General features: G+C 35.8%; 1 protein-coding gene across 1 annotated transcript in view; it reads left to right on the forward strand.

The window, feature by feature from the left end:
* The window catches only part of CDKL3 (cyclin dependent kinase like 3), a 49,272-nt gene extending 30,629 nt beyond the window's left edge, over positions 1-18,643 (forward strand). The window contains exons 6-13 of the mRNA XM_090289479.1: positions 7,165-7,253; positions 7,635-7,788; positions 7,893-8,215; positions 9,336-9,429; positions 14,292-14,454; positions 15,890-15,993; positions 17,907-18,001; positions 18,582-18,643. Coding sequence (XP_090145605.1) covers positions 7,165-7,253; positions 7,635-7,788; positions 7,893-8,215; positions 9,336-9,429; positions 14,292-14,454; positions 15,890-15,993; positions 17,907-17,960 — 981 coding nt within the window. The 3' untranslated portion in view covers positions 17,961-18,001; positions 18,582-18,643. The remainder of the gene's footprint in view (positions 1-7,164; positions 7,254-7,634; positions 7,789-7,892; positions 8,216-9,335; positions 9,430-14,291; positions 14,455-15,889; positions 15,994-17,906; positions 18,002-18,581) is intronic.
* Positions 18,644-21,074: the final 2,431 nt, after the last annotated feature.

Here is a 21,074-nt window from a genome sequence, read left to right on the forward strand (position 1 = left end):
TAGAAACAAACACAGGGAGGCTGCCAAAATGAGGAGATAAAGGAACTGGCCCAAATGAAAGAACAGATCAAAACTCCAGAAAAAGAACTAAACAAAATGGAGGTTAGCAATCTGTCAGATGCAGTGTTCAAAACACTGGTTATAGGATACTTAGTCAGGACCTCAACAGCATAAAAAAGATCCATTCAGAAACAAAGGATACATAATTGAAATAAAGAACAATTCACAGGGAGACAACAGTAGAGTGAATAAAACCGAGAATCTAATCACTGATTTGGAACATAAGGAAACAAAAAACAACCAATCAGAACAACAAAAAGAAAAGAGAATTTTAAAAAATGAGGATAGTATAAGCAGCCTCTAGGACAACTTTAAGTGTTCCAACATTTGCATTATAGGGGTACCAGACAGAGAAGAGTAAGAGCAAGAAATTGGAAATCTATTTGAAAAAGTAATGAAAGAAAATTTCCCTAATTTAGCAAACAAAATAGACATGCAAGTCCAGGAAGCACAGAGAATCCCAAACAAGATGGATGCAAAGAGGTTCACTCCAAGACACATCATAACTAAAATGCCAAAGGTTAAAAATAAAGAGAGAATCTGCACTTCTGGCCAAGATGGAGACCTAGACAGACACGCTGTGTCTCCCTCCACAACTAAGAAGGAATACAACTACCTCAAAACTAGAGACAACCAGAAGTTCCAGAAAATCAAGCTGCATGGAAGTCCAAAAAACAAAGATATAAAGAAGAAATACTCACCCAGACAGGTAGGAGGGGTGGGGCTGGGGCAGAGAGGATGCGGTGTGGTGGCGGCGGCAGTGGCAGCAGCAGCAGGCCAGCAGAAAGCGCAATAATGCACTTTAAAAAGTCGGGAGGGACACCTGGGGAGCACTCCCAGCACCAGACCAGACCAAGCAGCTCATGGTACCAGTGCCAGCAAAAATAAAGCCTCATTGCTTTTGACTGTGCAAACCAGTGGGGGTTGGAGCAGAGGAAGAAACTGCCCATCTCTCAGCAGAGACTGCTTGTTTAAAAAGCCCCCATAGTCCTAGAACATCCTCAGACCCACCCACTCTGGGAACAACAGCCAGGACAACAGCTAGAGAGGCGCCAGTCTCATACAAAGTGGGAGAAGTGCCTGGAAAAGGGGCTAGTGCTGAGCAAGCGGTATTGTTCCCTCTCAGACCCCTCCCCCCACACACAGCGCCACTACGTGGTGAAATGGGTCACCCTGTCCTGCAAATACCTAAGGCTCCACCCCTTACAACGTAACAGGTGCGACAGCTCTACCTAAATCACAGAGGCTAACAAACACAGGAGCCTGTCAAGATGAGGAGATAGAGAAGTATAACCTAAAAGAGGGAACAGATCAAGGTTCAGTGGGAGAACTAAGCGACGAGGAGACAGCCAACCTAACAGACGCAGAGTTCCAAACACTGGTGACAAAGGTGCTCACAGGCTTGACAGATATGCTTAAGTACGGCAAACACATAAGGGAAGAAGTGAAGGCTATGCTAAGTGAAACGAAGGAAAATCCACACAAAACCAATGGCGAAGGGAAGAACACCAGGGTTCAGATCAATGATTTGGAACATAAGGAAGAAAAAAACAGTCAACCAGTACAGAATGAGGAAACAAGAATTGAAAAAAATGAGGAGAGGCTTAGGAACCTCTGGGACAACTTTAAACGTGCCAACATCCGCACCACAGGGGTGCCAGAAGAGGAAGAGCAAGAAATTGAAAACTTATGTGAGAAAATAATTAAGGAAAACTCTCCAAACTTGGCAAAGGAAATAGACATACAAGTCCAGGAAGCACAGACAGTCCCAAACAAGCTAGACCCAAAAAGGACCACACCAAGACACATCATAATTAGAATGCCAAAGGTTCAAGATAAAGAGATAATTCTAAAAGCAGCAAGAGAAAAGCAGAGTTTCCTACAAAGGGTGCCTATAAAGCTATCAGCTGATTTCTCAAAAGGAACTTTGCAGGCAAGAAGGGACTGGCAAGAAGTATTCAAAGTGATGAAAAGCAAGGACTTAAACCAAGATTACTCTACCCAGCAAAGCTATCATTTAGAATGGAAGAGCAGATAAAGTGCTTCCCAGCAAGGTAAAGCTAAAGGAGTTCATCATCACCAAGCTATTATTATATGAAATGTCAAAGGGACTTACTTAAGAAAAAGATCAAAATTATGAACATTAAAATATGACAACAAACTTACGACTATCAACAACTAAATCTAAAAAATAAAAACAATCCAACTAAGCAAACCAGAATAGGAACAGAATCATAGGTATGGGGAACATTTGGAGGGTTATCAGCTGGGAGAGAAAGGAGGAGAAATGGGGAAATGGTGCAGGGATTAAGAAGCATAATTGCTTGGTACAAAATAGACCGGGGTAAGTTAAGAATAATATAGGAAAGGGTGAAGCCAAAGACTTATATGCACAACCCATGGAAATGAACTAAGGGGGGTGGGATTGCTGGAGGGAAGGGGGGTACTGGGCAGAGGGGAGCAAACGGAAGAAAAAATTGGGACTAATGTAACAGCATAATCAATAAAATATATTTTAAAAAATAAATATAAAGAGAGAATCTTAAAGCAGCAAGAGAAAAATCAGATAATTACCTGCAAAGGAATTCCCATAAGACTGTCAGCTGATTTCTCAAAAGAAACTTTGCAGGCTAGAAGGGATTGGCAAGAAATATGCAAAGTCATGAAAAGCAGGAACCTAAAGCCAAGACTGCTCTACCCAGCGAAGATATCATTTAGAATCAAAGGGCAGATAAATAGCTTCCCAGTCAAGAAAAAACTAAAGGAGTTCATCATCATCAAACCATTATTATATGAAAGGTTAAAGGAACCTCCTTAAGAAAAAGAAAAGATCTAAACTATGAACAATAAAATGGCAATAAATACATATCTATCAAATATTGAATTTAAAAAACAAACAAACAAGAAGAACAGAATTGAATCATAAATATGGAGAGCATTCTGATGGTTTCCAGATGGGAGTGCAGCGTAGGAGAAGGGGTGAAGAGGTGAGGGGATTAAGAAGTACAAATAGGCCCTGGCTGGTGTTGCTCAGTGGACTGAGCTCCAGCCTGCAAACCAGAGTGTTGCCGGTTCGATTCCCAGTCAGGGCACATGCCTGCATTGCGGTCCAGGTCCCCAGTTGAGGGCGTGCAAGAGGCAACTAAACACTGGTGTTTCTCTCCCTCTCGTTCTCCCTCCCTTCCTCTTTCTCTAAAAATAAATAAATAAAAGCTTTAAAAAAAATAAAAGTACAAATAGGCAGTTACAGAATAGCCATGAGGATGTAAAGTACAGTGTAGGAAATGGAGCAGCCAAAGAACTTATACGCATGACCCATGGACATGAACAATGGTGTGGGGATTGCCTATGGAAGTGGGGGTGCTGGGTAGAGGGGAGCAAAGGGGTAAAATTGGGACTACTGTAATAGCATAATCAATAAAATATAATTAAAAATAAATTTTAAAAAATTTAAAAAGTGCTAGAAAATACAAAGAAATTTATGCTTTTGAAGTACTACCTCTGGGTAGAGACCCAATATGTAAATTTCAGCTCTAACATTTTTAGCCATGGGACTTGTAGTACATGGGAAATATATACAGTCATGTGTCACATAACATTTTGGTCAACCATAGACCGCATATATGGTGATCCCTAAAGATTGTAATGGGGCTTAAAAATTCCAATTGCCTAGTGATGTTGTAGTCATTATAAGGTCATTGCTCACGTGTTTGTGGTGATGCTGCATAAACAAACCTACTGAGTAAGCAGTTGTATAGAAGTATAGCATATACAATTATGTATAGTACGTAATACTTAATAATAAATGACCATGTTAATGGTTTATGTAAAAAAAGAAATTTATGCTTTTTAAAAGCTGTCATACTTTACGCATTGCTATTAACCTGTTTATCTTCACTTAGCATTATAATATTATAAACATATTACCATTTCAATGAATATGGAACTACATCATAATTTTCAATACTTGCATAATATTTCATTGTATGACTATACTGTAGTTTATTTAACTGATTGTGCAGTTTTAGACATTTGTTTTCAGGGTTTTTTCCCCTTACTATTGGTGAAGATGCTACAATGAACATCTTTTATGTATGTCTTTATGAACTTTTTTTTTTAGGATAAATTTCTAAAGTCTGAGTAGTGGGCGAAAGGCTTATACTTCTTAGAATTTTTCAATGTATTTTGCTATTTTTTCTCCAGAAAGATTTCACTGATTTATGCTCAAGTTCTCTCAAGCAGTGTTGGATATAAATTCCCATTCTTAATCTAGCATTAGATATTATAATTTAAAAAATATTTGCTAACTTAATAGGCTAGAAATGGTATCTTTTTAAAATCGTACTTACATCATTACAGGAAAGTTTGAGCATTTTGCTAATAATTGGTCACTGTATTTCTTATTTTAAGAATCAACTTATTTGTCAATTAGAATATCTTGTTTCATATATATTTTTGAAATAATAAGAATATTAGCCTTGGAACTAGTATAAATGTCCCACGGACATGGACAACAGGATGGGGATTGTCTGTGGGAGATGGAGGAGGTGGGCAGGGCAGGAGAGAGCAATGGGGGAAAAAATAGGACAACTGTAATAGAAAAACAATAAAGAATAAAAATTTAAAAAAGAATGTTAGCCTTTTGTCATATATGTTGCAAATACATTTTTCAACTTTAATAATCCAATTATTTGGAATGCCACATTTATCACAGACAAAAGGCTTATACATGCTAGGATCTGTTTCTATGTCATTGATTTCTCTCTTTGTTCTAGTGTAAGTACTATTTTGATTGGTTATTGTAATTTTAATACACCTTAATATCTTGGGTAGATCATTATTTTTTCCTAAATTTAAATTTTCTAAACAACTTTGTTAAATTTTATTAAGTTGTGGTGTAATTTATGTACAGTAAACTACACATACTTAAAATGTACAATTTGATGAGTTTTAATAGATGTATATAGCTATGAAACAACCACCACAAGATACCTAACATTTCCATCACCCCCTAAAATGTCCTTGTGTCCTTTTGCAATCTGTATCCGTCTTTCCCTCCATTTCTATCTCTAGACCACAACTGATTTGCTTTCTGTTATTATAGACTAGTTTATATTTTCTAGAATAGTATATAAATGGAATCACACAGTATGTACTTTTTTGTGTCCAGCTTCTTCCTTTTTAAAAAATCCTTACCCAAGGATAGGTTTGTCGATTTGAGAGAGAGAGAAAGGGAGGGAGGGAGGAGGGGAGAGAGAGAGAAGGAGATGTGAAAGAGAAACATCAGTCAGTTAGTTGCCTTCCATAAGCACCCTGACTGGGGATCAAACCCACGACCTAGATATTTGCCCTAACTGGGGATCAAACCTCCAACCTTTTGGTGTGCAGGATGACGCTCCAACCAACTGAACCACCTGGCCAGGGATATGTCTGGTTTCTTTAACCCATAATTATGGTTTAGAGATTCATTCATGTTTTTGGATGTATCAATATAATGCTGAGTATTATTCCACTGTATGGATAAATCACGGGGCTGGTTTTTTTTTACATCTGTTCCCCTGTTTTGGGTTGTTTCCTATTTGGGGCTAAATAAAATTGCTTATGAACATTCATGTACAAGTCTTTGCGTAGATATGTATTTTTATTTCTCTTGGATAAATATCTTAGAGTGGAATGGTGGGTTTAAGGTATATATGTATGTTTAATTTTTAAAGAAACTGCCTGTTTTTTTCTTAAAGTATCATATTTTACATTTTCCAAACTATGGCATGTATTTAAATTTTATGAATTATATTATTCACAGAAGGACTAATTTGTCTGCCTCTAATAGGCTATGACTTACACAGTCCTATCAGCATTTTCCTTAGTAAGTTTTATTGATGGGTTACTATTATGTTTTAAAATAAGCACATATGTTTAACTAATTGCAATTTTAAGGATCTGGGTATCCCCACATCATGAAGTAAATAATGGACTCACTTTCACTTTTGAGTCAATTGTTTTTATTGTAGTAAAACACACATAATATGACATCTACCTTCTTATGAAATATTAAAATGTATACTACAGTATTGTTAAGTATATTCATATTATTATATAACATATCTCTACAACTTTTTCTGTGAATCAATTTAAACACACACATTTTAAAATAAATGGAAGTATAATATTATATGCAATTATCTTGGATTTTCTGGATATTAAGTCTAGCTCTTTTACTTATGAGATCTTACACAAATTACTTGCCCTTTTTTGGGGCCTCAGTATCCTCATCTGTACAATGGGGATAATAATAATACCTACCCTGTAGGGCTGTTATTGGGATTGAGTAATGAGAAAAGGCTGGATAGAAGGTTGTAAGCATCAATAAAGATTACCTATTACTATGTTTTGCTTTATTTAGAAAAAGAATGAAAATTATAAAGCAAATGTCTTTTATTCAAATTCTATCTTCAGTATTTTCATTAAAGTAATGTGTTTTTTATAACTGTAATTATTATTGTATATGAATTGTGTGCAACTTATTATCCAAAACTCTTCCTTCTGTTTTCTGGTCTTGTTTTGTGGAGTTTTTTTAGTTATTTCTCTACTCAGTTGAAATACTCTCCAGGTAGGTAAATAAAGAACTGTTTAAATAATGGATTATTGAAGAATTTGGGGCTTGTATATTTATGAATTTGGATTATGCCGTAAGAAGAGCTCTGAATTAGGAATTACACAATATGAGTTAAAATTGTACTTTGGGAAATAATCATGCTTCTAACTCTGTAAAATAGAAATGATAATCCATGAACTTTCCACTTTCCAGGCTGATAAGAGGGTCAAAAGGAGCTAATTAATTTCTGCTAATTCCAGTGCTAACTCACTTCTGATTTGGCTATAATCATAGGACATTTAACCTGTAATAATGTTTTACAAGTACAAATTTCTTAGGGAACTCAGTGTCAGAAATTTCTGAAGTCTAATTCCATCTTTTCAAGAACACTGTTAGCTCTGGGTAATTAATTACTTTTATACTTGTCAAATAAATTTAATTTTTGCCTCATAGAACCCTATGAATAGTTTATTTAACCATAGAATCTTTTTTTTTCCTTCATTTTCTAGGCTTGTTTACAAATTGATCCTGCTGAGAGAATATCATCTACTGATCTTTTGCATCATGAGTATTTTACTAGTGATGGATTTATTGAAAAGTAAGCCTTTTGAGGGAGTGTGGACTTCTTAGTGTTTTGTATTAGGAAATTTTACTAGCATAAGAATTGCTACGTAGGTTAATGTTACACAACAGAAAATTTCAACTTAATGAAAACTTACCGAGTTCCTGTCTTGACTAGGTATATGGTAGATTTACAGGTGTCGTGATAAAAATTCTAATAATAAAAACAATTGCAATTAATATTCATTACAGTTACCATGTCCTAGGATGTGTGCTAAGCTCTTTACACGTATTTTCAATGGTCATCATCGGCCAGAGATAACATTAAATGTAAATTAACTGATTAAATGGTCCATTAAAGATAAAAGTACTCTACATAAATAAAAAGATTATTGGTTGATATTGTGTGTTTTATCAGATTCATACCGGAACTCAGAGCTAAATTACTACAAGAAGCAAAAGTCAACTCATTCATAAAGCCAAAAGAGAATTCTAAAGAAAATGAATTTATGAAAGATGAAAGAAAAACAATTTATACTAATACACTGCTAAGTACTTCATTTTGGGGAAAGGTAAAAACTGGTTTTCTTTTTAGCCAGTAACTGTATTGTATTTAGCACACTAACGATAAAAATTACCATTTTTCTGACACAGATTTTGGATGTATCTATTCCAGGAAGTGGAAAAAGAGAAAAAGCCCAAGGAAATCAGAGTCAGAGTTATTAAAGTCAAAGGAGGAAATATCTCAGAACCAAGAAAGACAGAGTGTGAACGTGGACATTGTCAACAAGATGCAATTGAAAATGCTCATACTGTGTCTCAAGATACAAAACTTGTAATCAATGAACCACCAAACCCTGCCAGTCCCAACACTAACTCTAATGTCATGAAAGACAATCTACGTGCTGGAGGCAGCAGGATGATGCCACCTATCAACCTAACTAGCAATAATTTGATGGCTGCCAATCACAATGCAAATCTCTTCCACACCAATTCAAGGTGAGTTCTAACAAAAAAGAAACAGAAGGAAATGGACCTAAGTAATACAGTGATATTTCAAAGAATAAAGTTCATAGTGTCTGTACATAAACTGAATTTGAAGATGTACTGAAATTATAATCATATAATGGGCCATTGCTGAATCCTTCTTAAGAATGCTGTGGAAGATACTAACTTTTCTTGGCTATATAGACATTTAATTTTTCACGAATGCCTTTTGGAGAAACCTCCGTTTAAAAAAAAACCCTCAAAATATTTTTTTTTTCATTTGGAGAGAAAAAGGTGATGTATAACCTAAGTTCTGCTATTGATATGGTTTGGTATAACAAAGTAAGCTTTATTTCTGTATAATAGCAAATTCTCTAAATGGAAAGAGGATAGTTGAAAATAATCTTTAATAGTCAAATAGTCTTTCAAGGTCAAAAACTCTGGAAGGAAAACAACGTCTTGAGCTAATTTTAGTTTTAGCTACTGACACAGATTGAGAGAATGGTGCATGAGACTGTTAATCAAGGGTGGTGTGATGCATGGCAAGGGTCTCTCTAGGAAGGCATTGAGGCCAGTTCTGAAGTTAGGGAAACTGCTGTGTATCTAGATGAGGAAGGAGGCAGGGTTCAATACCCTAAGCTGATCCTAGTTGACTGGCTTGGGCTATAAGCTGTGAAACTTAGTGCTCTGCAGAGGTGGGCAAGTGGACATGTCTGTCAGTCGAAAGCTACAGCAGGTTTCAGAGAGCAAGAGCTCAGTTGTTCGTGAGGTAACCCAAAAACCATTGTTGCAGTAACCATGATTATAACCCAGCTTTGGACAGCAAACGCAGAAATTCAAAAATCCAGTAATTCAGAGATCCAGGTTGAGATCAGATAGAAGGGACCAAGTCAGCTAGCCGGAGTAACCCTGTACCATGGTTGTTACCACGGACGTTGGCTGTGAGTGAGCTGTTCTCTACTTTGTTTTCACCCCTCTACTTACAGCAGTTGGCACTTAAGGACTGACAACTGCATTTCGGCTTTCAGTGTTCAACAGTAGACATCCATGGTATAACTTACTCATTATTGAAGCTAAAACAGAAGCACTTCTGGGGAGTTCTAATAACTTCTCATTTGTTTTTAAATAATAGGTTAACTGAAAGAGCTAAAAAGAGACGTACTTCTTCACAATATATTGGACAAGTTGTGGCCAATAGCAGGCAAGAGGATACAGGTCCCGCTCAAGTAAGGCAAGAGGCTAGTCATTGAAATATGGCCTCTCCCAGCATTATCTCCCTAACTGCCCTCCTTGTCCTTTTCTACGTCTCTGCGGTGCTAACGTTTTTTTAAATGTGCTTTTAGTTTCCTTCCCCACACACACACACACACCCTGAGACAAAAATAGGCCATTTCCTTATTGCCTTCACAATTTTAGTTAATTTCTTTTAACTTGATTTGTGTGTTCTGTGTGTTATTTGTGTGTGGGGGGGGGGTAAGTTAAGATTTTCACCTTTAAAAGTTGTAAGACCTTTTGGTTTTTCACTTCCAAAAATTTCTTTAATATTTTCCTTTATAGATTAAAGCACCTGTCAAATAGATACAGTTTACTTTTCACTAGAAAAAAGAATCAGTGTAGTCCATTCACCCATTTTTTTTTACATAGGAAAGTAGCTTATTCAAAATTGAACCACAGTGTTATTTATAATAATAAAAAATTGAAAACACAAATTCTCCCAAGTGCTAGTGGCTGGTAAGTACATTAGAATATATCTGCATAGTGGGATACTACATATTACTTTGTGGAAGATTGTTCATTAACCTGGGAAAGTTTCTTTTTCTTTTTCGTTTTTCTTTTTAAACTACAATTGAATACAATATTATATTAGTTTCAGGTGTAGCACCCCATGATTAGACATTTATATATCCTACAAAGCAATCACCCTGATAAATCCAGCATCCATCTAACAACGTAGATAGTTAGTACAATATTACTGACTATATTCCCACACTGCACTCTGCATCCCCATGAGCATTCTGCAATCACCAATTTGCACTTCTGAATCCCTTCATCTCTTTCACCCTCTCCCCCCAACCCCTCCCATCTCACAACCATCAAAATGCTCCCCGCATCTATGAGTCTGCCTCTGTTCTGCTTGTTTGTCTATATCAGTGGTTCTCAACCGTCCTTATGCCGCAACCCCTTAATACAGTTCCTCATGTTGTGGTGACCCCCAACCATAAAATTATTTTCGTTGCTACTTCATAACTATGATTTTGCTACTGTTATGAATTGTAATGTAAATATCTGATATGCAGGATGTATTTTCATGGTTACAAATTGAACATAATGAAAGCATAGTGATGAATCACAAAAACAGTATGTAATTATATATGTTTTCCAATGGTCTTAGGCGACCCCTGTGAAAGGGTCATTCAACCCCCAAAGGGGTTGCGACCCACAGGTTGAGAACCGCTGGTCTATATTGTCTTCTGAATTCTACATATAAGTGAAATCATCTGGAATTTGTCTTTCTCTGTGTGACTTATTTCACCTAACACAAAACCCTTTAGGTTTGCCCATGTTGCTGCAGATGGCAAGATTTCATTCTTTTTTATAGCCAAATCATATTCATTGTATATATGCACAACTTTTTTTTTTTATCCATTCATCTATTGCCGAACACTTAGGTTCCTTCCATATCTTAGCCATTGTAAATAATGCTGCAATAAACATATGGATATATACAAGGTCTCTCTGGAAAAAGTCCAGCCGTTGTTAATATAATGAGAACAGTTTGCATGGCATCGATGTAACCTGCCAGCCAAGGAGAGTGGACTGGAATGCAAGTGTGTGAACAATGATGACACATTATACTAGTCAGTGGGGGTGGTAGATGCTGTTGAATGAGCACATGTACTCTGTGGTTGTCTCGTGTTATAGCCTCTGTTTCAAAGTCTATTTTGTCTAGGATAAGTATTGGTACCCCAGATTTTTTTCTTTTGTCTGTGTGTGTCTTTCGATCTGAAATGACTGTCTTGTAGACAGCATATGGAAGGGTCTTGTTTTGTTATCCATTCAGTCACCATATGTCTTTTGATTGGAGCATTTAAACCATTTGCATTTAAAGTACTTGTTGATAGATATGTATCTATTGCCATTTTATTATTCATATTTTTATCTTCTACTTCTTAAAGAGACCCTTTGTCGTCGTTGGGTAGCTCAGCTGCTTGGAGTGTCATCCCATATACCAAAAAGTTGCAGGTTTGATTCCTGGTCGGAGCACATACCTAAGTTGTGGGTTCAATCCCAGTTGGGGCACATATGGGAGGTAACCCATTGATGTTTCTCTCTCACATCGATGTTTCTCTCTCTGGACCCCTTTCACTCTCTAAAAGCAATAGACATATTTGGGTGAGGATTTTTTTTTAAATGAAAAAGACCCTTTAACATTTTTTGTAGAACTGGTTTGCTGGTGATGAACTCCTTTAGCCTTTTTTTTTTTGTCAGGGAACTGATTGTCTGTCCTTTGATTCTAAAAATAGCTTTGCTGGGTACAGTGATCTTGGTTGTAGTTCCTTGCTTTTCATCACTTTGAATATTTCATACCAATCCCTTCTGCCCTGCAAAGTTTCTGTTGAGAAATCAGCTGACAATCTTATGTGAGCTCCCTTGTAGGTAACTAATTGCATTTCTCTTACTGCTTTTAAGATTCTTTCTTTGTCTTGAACCTTTTGCATTTTAATTATGGTATGTCTTGACGTGGGCCTCTTTGGGTTCATCTTGTGTGGGACTCTGCGCTTCCTGGACTTGTACATCTATTTATTTCACCAGGTTGGGAAGTTTTCCATTATCATGATGCAAATGTTGGTACGCTTGAAGTTGTCCCAGAGGCTCCTTATGCTAACCTCATTTTTAAAAATTTCTTTTTTCTTTTTGCTGTTCTGACTGAATGTTTTCTACTTCCTTATATTCCAAATTGCTGATTTGATTCTCTGCTTTATCTACTGTTGACACCCTATAATTTATTCTTCACTTTAATTACTATATCTTCATTTCTGGCTTTCTTTTTTTAATGGTTCCATATCCTTTTTTATTCTGTTGAAGTTCCTACTAAGTTCCTTGAGCATCCTTTTAAGCATTGTTTTGAACTCTGTATCTGGTAGTTTGCTTGCCTCCATTTCATTTAGTCCTTTTTCTGGAAATTTGTCCTGTTTTTTCATTTGGGATCTGTTTCATTGTCTCCTCATTTTGGCTGCTTCCCCTGTGTTTGATTCTATGTATTAGGTAGAGTTGCTTTGTCTCCTGGACTTGGTAGACAGGCCTTATGTAGTAGGTGTCCTCTAGGGCCCAGTGGCACGGCCTCCCCAGTCACCCAAGGTGGGTACTCCAGGTGCAACCCCTGTATGGGCTGTGTGCACTGTCCTGTTGTAGTTGAGACTTGATTACTGTTCGCATGTCTGTTGGCATGTTACCAGGAGGGATTGACAACCCCCCACCCCCAAGGCCAATCAGCTGTGAGAACCAGCTGCAGCTAAAGAGAGAAGGACTTGCTTCAGTGGGGCTCTGGAGCTCACCAAGTCTGCTGCTTGAGTGTGTTGCTCACGGAAGTGGTTGGGTTGTAATCCGGCTTGGTCTGAAGCTGTCCACTGGGTACACTGGCTGCTCTGGGGCCTCCTGGATGTGCAAGGTCATCCACCGCCTGTGCCCTGCCTGGGGCTACCTGGCATGAGCTACAGAACAGTGTGCAGATGGCTGCTGCTTGTGCTGGGCTTAGAGGTACCTGGGAGAAGCCAAGCCGTGAACCAAGGCTGGCTGCTGCAAGTGCCAGGCCTGGGACTACTTAGCAAGAGGCACAGGATATGCAGAGGCCAGATGCTGCTCCTTTGAGCGATTTTATGGAAGTCCAAAGCATGATCCAAGAGAGGCCATTTGTAAGAAAATGCCACTGGAAATGGCTTGGGTGGTCCCGCAAGTTAGGTGGAGTGAGATCTCAAGGAATCACCCAGGCCCTGGGAATAGTGTTGGCCAGACTGATGGAGACTCAGATATGGAGCCAGCCTGCTGGCTCTGTGGAGAAAGGGTTCAGCAAAGAAACAATGGCCTCTGCCAGCACTTCTGTTGGGGAGAAACTGCCCCTCCAGCCCTTACCCTGAAGCCAGGCAGTTCAGTTAACATAGGAAAGTTTTTATCATTTGTTGTCAAATGAGCAAAAACAGGTAACATAAAAAGTTTTCCTAGGGGGGAGGGGGGAGGAGGGTGGGAGAGAAGGGGGATAAGTAAGGGAAGGGTTCAGTCAAAGAACATATATAAATGACTCATGGACATGGACAATGGGGAGGGATATGATTGCGGGAGAGGGGGTGGGTTGGGTGGGGGAGAGAAATTGGGAGAAAAGGGGACAACTGTAATTGAAAAACCAAAAATAAAAAATAAATAAAAATAAAAAAAATAAATAAAAGTTTTCCAGAATGCTGGGTTCACAGGTAATTTTTTCTTATGGGTTTTCCCAGTGTCCAGAGCACATCATTTTGTAAATAGAAAAATGAATTTTCAATAAAATGCACTGAAGCAGTTAGTCCAAAGTCAGAGTGCAATGAATAGGATTAAAAATTAAAAGTTAAGATTATGGTTCTCATGATTAAAACTATTATTCTCAGAATTTAATATGCTAAAAAGAAAGGTTTGTTGCCGTGGTCGGGTGGCTAAGTTGGTTGGAGTTTTGTCCTGTATACCAAAAAGTTGCTGGTTTGAATCCTGGTCAGGCACACACCTAGGTTGTGGGTTCAAGTCCCAGTGGGGGCACACATGGAAGGCAACCAATAGATGTTGCTTTCTCATGTCGATGTTTCTCTCTCTCTCCCTCTCTAAAATCAATAAAAACATATTCTCGGGTGAGGATTAAAAAGTAAGTAAATACAAAGTAAAAAAAATTTGCTTTATGAAGCTCTTATTGAACTTTCATCTGATTTATATGTTTATTAGTATTCTATTCTAGTAGGCATTGTTATGCCTATCTTATACAATCCAAATGGCTAATAATTCTAGACTTCTTATCAATAGTTACACTTCTTTCTTTGAATTAATTCTCACTTATTTGTTTGTTTAGAGCCAAATGGAGAAGGGTATATTTAATGAACGAACAGGTCAAAGTGACCAAATGGCAAATGGAAACAAAAGGAAGCTGAATTTTTCCAGACGTGAAAGGAAAGAATTCCACTTCCTAGAATTGCCTTTCATAATACAGCCAAAGGAGATGAAAAGAATGGAAGGTACACATTTGTTGCATAGCATTACAAATCTCCAGATGTTATCTTTTACAAAACCATTTTTCTGTAATATAACTTACATTTTATAATGTGATTTAGGTTGAAAACAGTAAATTACTGCAAAAATTATTTTCAGCAGATGAGAATTTTTTCCATAGTTAAATAAAGGGTGAAACTTAAAGAAGAGAATTTTAAAGAAAGGTTAAGAAAACTTTAAGAGGTAAATTTTTCATTAGCTCAGTATTGTTGAAATGTTTAGAATAGTATTTGAAGAAGTGGTTTTGGTTTATTATATGACCTGAAGCAAATAAATTTCCTATTTTTCCCCATGGTTATTTGCCCACTTAATGGCAGGAATTATATATGTGTTTCAGGAATTCAAGGATTTAGTAGATTAAGATTTATAACATGTGTTGATTTCTTCAAATGAAACTCATTTTTGGCTGAGTAAATGTTATGTTTCTTTGAAGAACAGTGACACCTTGTGAAAAGTTAATAAAATAGCAAGACTATGGTACTTGTACAGTTCAAGAGGAATTATGCAATCCACTTTTTTTTCTTTAAAGTAAATAATCAGGTTTATTAATTTTTCTTCAGTAAATCAAGACTTTAAACCCCCAATTGTACATAACTTTGATAAAGTTAGTGTAATGAAGCCTAGAATATTTATTATTGAATAAAAAGCAAGTAAACATGACTATTGAACTCACAGTGACAAACCTTACATACCAGGACCTCAAAATAGTGAATATGTAAATGTAATCTCAATGTAATTGTTCTTAACCACTTAATTCATTTGTGTGAAATTATACTTTTTAAAAGAACTACATTTGCTATTATCTGCTAGCTGCTGTTAATGTACACCTGTTAGCAGAGACTGAAGTTTTGATGAGCACAGTTTACTCCCTTCACCCACACTGCTGACATGTAAGGCACCACTGCACCAAGAAAAGCCTAATGAAATATTATTTGGTAGTGTTTTCCCCCTGAGTCTACACTATCAGTTACATTTTGAATATAATATTCATTTAATTTTTAGGAGCCCAAGCCACAGAATTAAAAAATAAATGTCACCCTGGTTAGAGCGTCATCCTGATAGCCAAGGTTGCAGGTTTGATCCCTGGTCAGGGCCCATTAAAGAATCAACCAATGAATGCATCGACAAGTGGAACAACAAAATCAGTGTTTCTGTATGTCTCTCAAATCAATCGATCAAAATAAATAAATAAAAATAAAAGGTCTTCTAGATTTTTTATAAAGTCATAAAACAATTTATGATTGGTACATTTTACTATTACAACTCATGATTTGTTCAGTTCCTTTATAATGAAGTGAGAAATTGACTTAAGTAAATATTAGAATTTCCATTTGAAATTCTTAAAAAGGAAAATAAAATTTCAATGTAAGAATAACAAGTTGTCATTATATATATTTTTAGAAAAAGTTAAACAGATAAAAGTGCCAAAGAGAGAATCAAAGAAAACAGATTCATCTAAAATACCAGCTTTATTTACTGTGGATCAAAATCAAGAAAAACAAGAGGTAAAACTTTTTTTGTTTATAGTTTTTACTAAGGAATGCTGTTTAGAACACTCCACTTGGTGTGTAAATTTAGTTATCATTGGAAAGTTATATAAAAATTCAAAATTCTGTAATCTTTGAGCTCTAGAAACAGGACTATATTTTCCTAGAATACTCACTTACTAAAGGTTCTTAAAGCTTTTTTCAGGGGTAGGGGAAGGTAGTCAACACCAGCCCTCTTTGAATATTGAGGTGGTACTGTGGGAAAGAGAATGTGTGTCATGTGTATTACATACCATCAGGCAAGTAAACCATGCCAGAGGAAATGAATAATGGTATAAACATATGGTTATACTGGCCACAAGAACAAATGTATTTGTCCTGAGCCTCTTCTTTCCTGTTTTTTCTGCAATTTGTTCCTGCATTTCTGCCGCCCACCTGCTGTCCTATTTTCACAAATTTCTGCTCTTAGCTAGCTATCAGATAATCTTGTTGAAATGTCCGAGCCCCTACCCACCAGAGAGAATCTTGAATTTTATATTTAGAAGTCTTGAAGCCCTGAATATGCAAATGAACACTCTCTAAATGTGTTCTTTTAAGAGAAGGGGCTTGTGCTGAGCACTCACTGGATTAATCACATAGCTGGCCTTCTGTTTTTGTGAGGTCATCAACTCTGTTAACTCAGTTTCTTATTTTTTAAATAAAATTGATTACGTTCTTATTCATGATAAAATTAGCAAATACCTATCAAGGAAATTGAAAGAAATCAGAAAAATCAATAAACTTTGATGTGAAACTACTTAAGAAGTCTGTTCAGTCTCTACAACATTCAAATAAAATAGTTATCAGACACTGTTAGATTTATTTTCACAGACATTTATATTTTATCCTTGTTAAGAATGCACAAGTCCACTTTGCAGAAAAGAGAAACTTTCTACATAGAACAAGAAAGCCATTATTGGTCATCATTTACTTCATTTTAAAAACTAAAAAGGTGGGTTTAAACTCAATGACTTACTGATGTCACAGCACGTTGAATAGCACAGCATTTGCACAGTTTTTGAATGGTTGGTAGGGTAGGGCTCCTGAGTCTGGGCAGGCTAGTAATGTGCTATGTGTGTTTATCCCACTGTCCTATGAGAGCCCCAACCCCAAACGCCACGAACTACAGAACTACAATTACATTCCAACGCAAGAAGAAAGGAACTGTTAAGACAGTTCTGTCATTTTAAAATACAAAAGTAAATAGGAAGGGAAAATCCCTTCTTGCTCATATGGCGTAGAACTCTTGAAAAGATGACATTTTTAAGAGTGACCTTGAAACAGTTGTAGTTATTAGAAATAACCAGAATTCATAAATGATGGTTGTAGTTTATTTGCACTGTACTTCCAAATGCAGTTTTGACAAGTGACTGAAACTGCATCTAAGGCTAGTTCAAACGCTTTTAATAAATTAATATCAGAATTAAGAAAATTTCCTAAATTTTGAGTTGGTAATTTGTTATTTTAGAGCACCAGAGAATAGCATGTTTTTAAAAACGTAAGAGGTAATAGCAACTTACTTGTTTTATTTTTGGTTCTGTCATTGACTTGTTTTTGAATGACCTAATCACATCCAGGCACTTCCCAGTTGTACATTAAACTCATTTAGGCATCTTAAATGTATACTGAAATAGTACATATGTGCATTCAATAGACTCTATGACCTAGAAAGACACCCTAAATTACTGCTACTGAGTTAGGCAAGAGACATAAGAGCCCATACAAAAACTACCTTCAGTGCTGTTTCATGGCTATAATGAGGATACTTTGCTAAATAGTCTCCCTGTGCCTTATGAAACAATCTCCAGGTGCAAAGTACAAGTACTTATCTGGGGCTTAGCGAAAGACTGACCATTTCCTCAATTAAGGTCCTGTTTCTATTTACTTTTTAGAATACAGGAAATGCACAAACTGAAAGGAAGAAGAACCTGCCAGATGTAGAGTAGAAAATGCAGCAGCTGAAAATTCAGGGAATCCCAGAATCACTGTATGGTTTTTTTAAGAATCCTTTTTTAAATATTACATGCACAAAAATGCTGCCTAGATAATTCTACAGATATATCATAAAATCTGTGACATTATTTGTGTATTTGTTTTCAAATTTATTAACCTTTAAATTATTCGTGTTTTCTTAATTTGAACATTAATTTATAAAAACTGTTTGGTTGGTACATTCTAATATAACTACAGCTTACATTTAGTCATATAATTTCATCCAATGGTATATTATCTCAGTCATGTTTCATTAGCAGTCATTCTTAGCTTTGGTTCTGAGAGCACTAAACTTTGCTGAGCAAACAAATATACTTGATAAGCATGCAACATGGGTTTGATTCCACACTAAACATTCTGGAACAGCATTTAAACATATCATGAAGGTTGTGTTTAATAAGGATGAAAATTGAGCAAAGCATTTGAAGCAAATCTTTTGGCTTGACTAGCATGTTTATCATTTAGTAGTTCAATAGAATATGTTGTTACATATAACAACATTAATAGACAAAGTTTTGCCAGCATATATTTACATTCTTATCTCTGGTTCTTACTGGCTTGGTTTCTAATTTTAGGGTGGAGATGGCCATTGTGAAGGGCAGAATTTGAAGAGGAAGATATTTTTTTTCTGGTAGTGTCCTTGAACTCTTAAACGACATATTGGCAAGTCTTCCCTTTTAATTTTAGATGCAATAGGAATGTAACTAGCTGTTAAGATGGCCAATCATCTGAATTAACATCATCCAACTTCATTTTGTTTGCAAACTGTTCACTGTTTTCCTCTTTCTTCTAAGAATCCTGTTGATGTGATGCTCTAATTTGCAATTAAAGTCATCTCCTGTTTGCCTGCTTCTTTACTTGCCATGATTAATGAGTCGGTAACCCATCATGTCATGTGTCACACTGTACTTACACTGATCTCTGCCCTCTTCTAGTCACATAACCTTAAATTATTCCCTACGATGCTCAGGCTTCCTGAAGTGAGGTCTTAATGAAATATCTGACCCAATTCTTTAAAAGTTATTCAAAAATAAACTAACATAAAATAAAAGCTGTTTATTACCATTGCATGATTAAACATATGTTCTGTTAGTCAGCTATAAAAATATTATAACATTTATAAAATATCTGTAAATTATGTGGTATTCAAATGTTAATTATATTTTTATCCCTTTAAACAACTACTAGCAGTCTTCCTTTTCTATTTAATAAAACAAATTATATACAACCCCAAAGAAATATATACCAAGTTCTCGATTGTCCTATTCTTCAAAAAACAATAAAACGAGATTATCTTGTGTTTTACCAGAACTCTACTTGATATTGTATTTACTAAAAGTAGAAATGAAAAAGAAAGGAAAGCATAATTTCTTTATTATAATATAATCTATTTTAATTTCCTCAAAAGGTTGATTAGAATTCATATCTGTGATTATTTTACATACTATACCTTTCTAACAGACTCCTTGTTAGCTTTAGCAACTAATCTCCTCCAGGGAAATTGAGTTGTTCCCTGTGGTAGATATAACAGTTATAAGTCCATTCATTGCTTGCTGAATTTTGTATTTGTTGATCAATGTCAAAGAATTATCAAATTTTTTCAATTTCTACAAAAAAATGCCTTCTGGGATTTTGATTGGGACTATGTTAAATCTACCCATCAGTTTAAGGAGAATGGATATCTTAATACCATTGTCTTCCAATCCTTGAGCATGGTACAAACTCTCCATTTATTTATATCTTCTTTAACTTTTTTGTAATAGTGTGTAGCAGTCTTGCACATCACTTATTAAATTTATGACTATGTGTTTTGTTTTTTGGTGCTATTATAAATGGTATTGATTTTTAATACCATCTTCTAGTTTGTTGTTGGGATACAGAGGTACAATTTGTTTTTCTATATTGGTCTTGTATTCTGAGACCTTGCTAAATTCAATTAGTTCTAGTAGGTTCCCTTCCTTTGTTCATTCATGCCTTCCTTTCTTTTTCTTTGCTTTCTCCTCCTCCTCCTCCTCCTTCTTCTTTTCTTTCTCCTCCTCTTCCTCTTCCTCCTCTTTCTGTCTTTGTCTTCACTTTCTTTCTTTTTTTTGTATATTCCTTAGGATTTTCTATATAGGCAATCCTAACAGCTGTAGATAGTTTTGCATCTTCCTTTCCAATGTCTATGCCTTTTATTACTTTCTCTTGCTTTATTGTACCAACTAGAATGTGTGATAGTGTTTAACACAGTACTAAGAGTGGACATCCTTGCCTTGTTTTCCTGTACCAGAAGGAACACATTTAGCCTTTTCTCATTTGATTATGATAGTTGTAGGTTTTATGTAGGTGACCTTTATTAGATAGAGGAAGGTTCCTTCTGTTTTTGTTTGTTGAATGTCCTTACCATGAATGGGTGCTAAATTTTGTTACATGTTTTTCCTGCATCTACTGAGGTGCTCTTTTAATTTTCCTCCTTTATTCTGTTAATATGCATTATATTAATTGACATTTGAATGTTAAATCAAACATCCCTACATCCCTAGGATTAAACTCCACTTGATCTTTTTTATGTTGTATTGTATTTGATTGATTAATGTTTTATTAAGGATTTGGCATCTATGTTAATGAGGGATTTTAGTTTCTTTTTCTTATATTGTCCTTGTCACTATTATAAAGTGAGTTGGGAAGTGTTTTCTCCTCCTCTATTTTCTGAAAGAATTTGTGTAGAATTGTTTTTACTTCCTATTTAAATGTTTGTTAGAATCACTAGTGAGGCCAATAGGGCCAGGAGTTTTCTTTGTGGGAAGATTTTAATACGCAAATTTATTTTCTTAAGTACATTAATAGAGATATACAGATTTGCTCTTTCTCCTTGTGCCATTTTTGGTAATTTGCCTCTTTCAAGGAATTTTTCAATCTGTCAAAGTTGCTGATTTTATTGGCATAATATTGTTTAACATTTTTCACTTGTTATCATTTAGAAGTTGGTAAGATCTACAGTGATGTGCCCTTTATCACGTCTTGTATTGGTCTTTTTTTTTCTTGTTAAGTCTAGCTAGAGGTTTATCAATTATACTAATTATTTTGAA

Source organism: Furipterus horrens, unplaced genomic scaffold, assembly GCF_987537825.1.
Source record: "Furipterus horrens unplaced genomic scaffold, mFurHor1.1.pri manual_scaffold_10, whole genome shotgun sequence".
Taxonomy (NCBI): Eukaryota; Metazoa; Chordata; class Mammalia; order Chiroptera; family Furipteridae; genus Furipterus; species Furipterus horrens.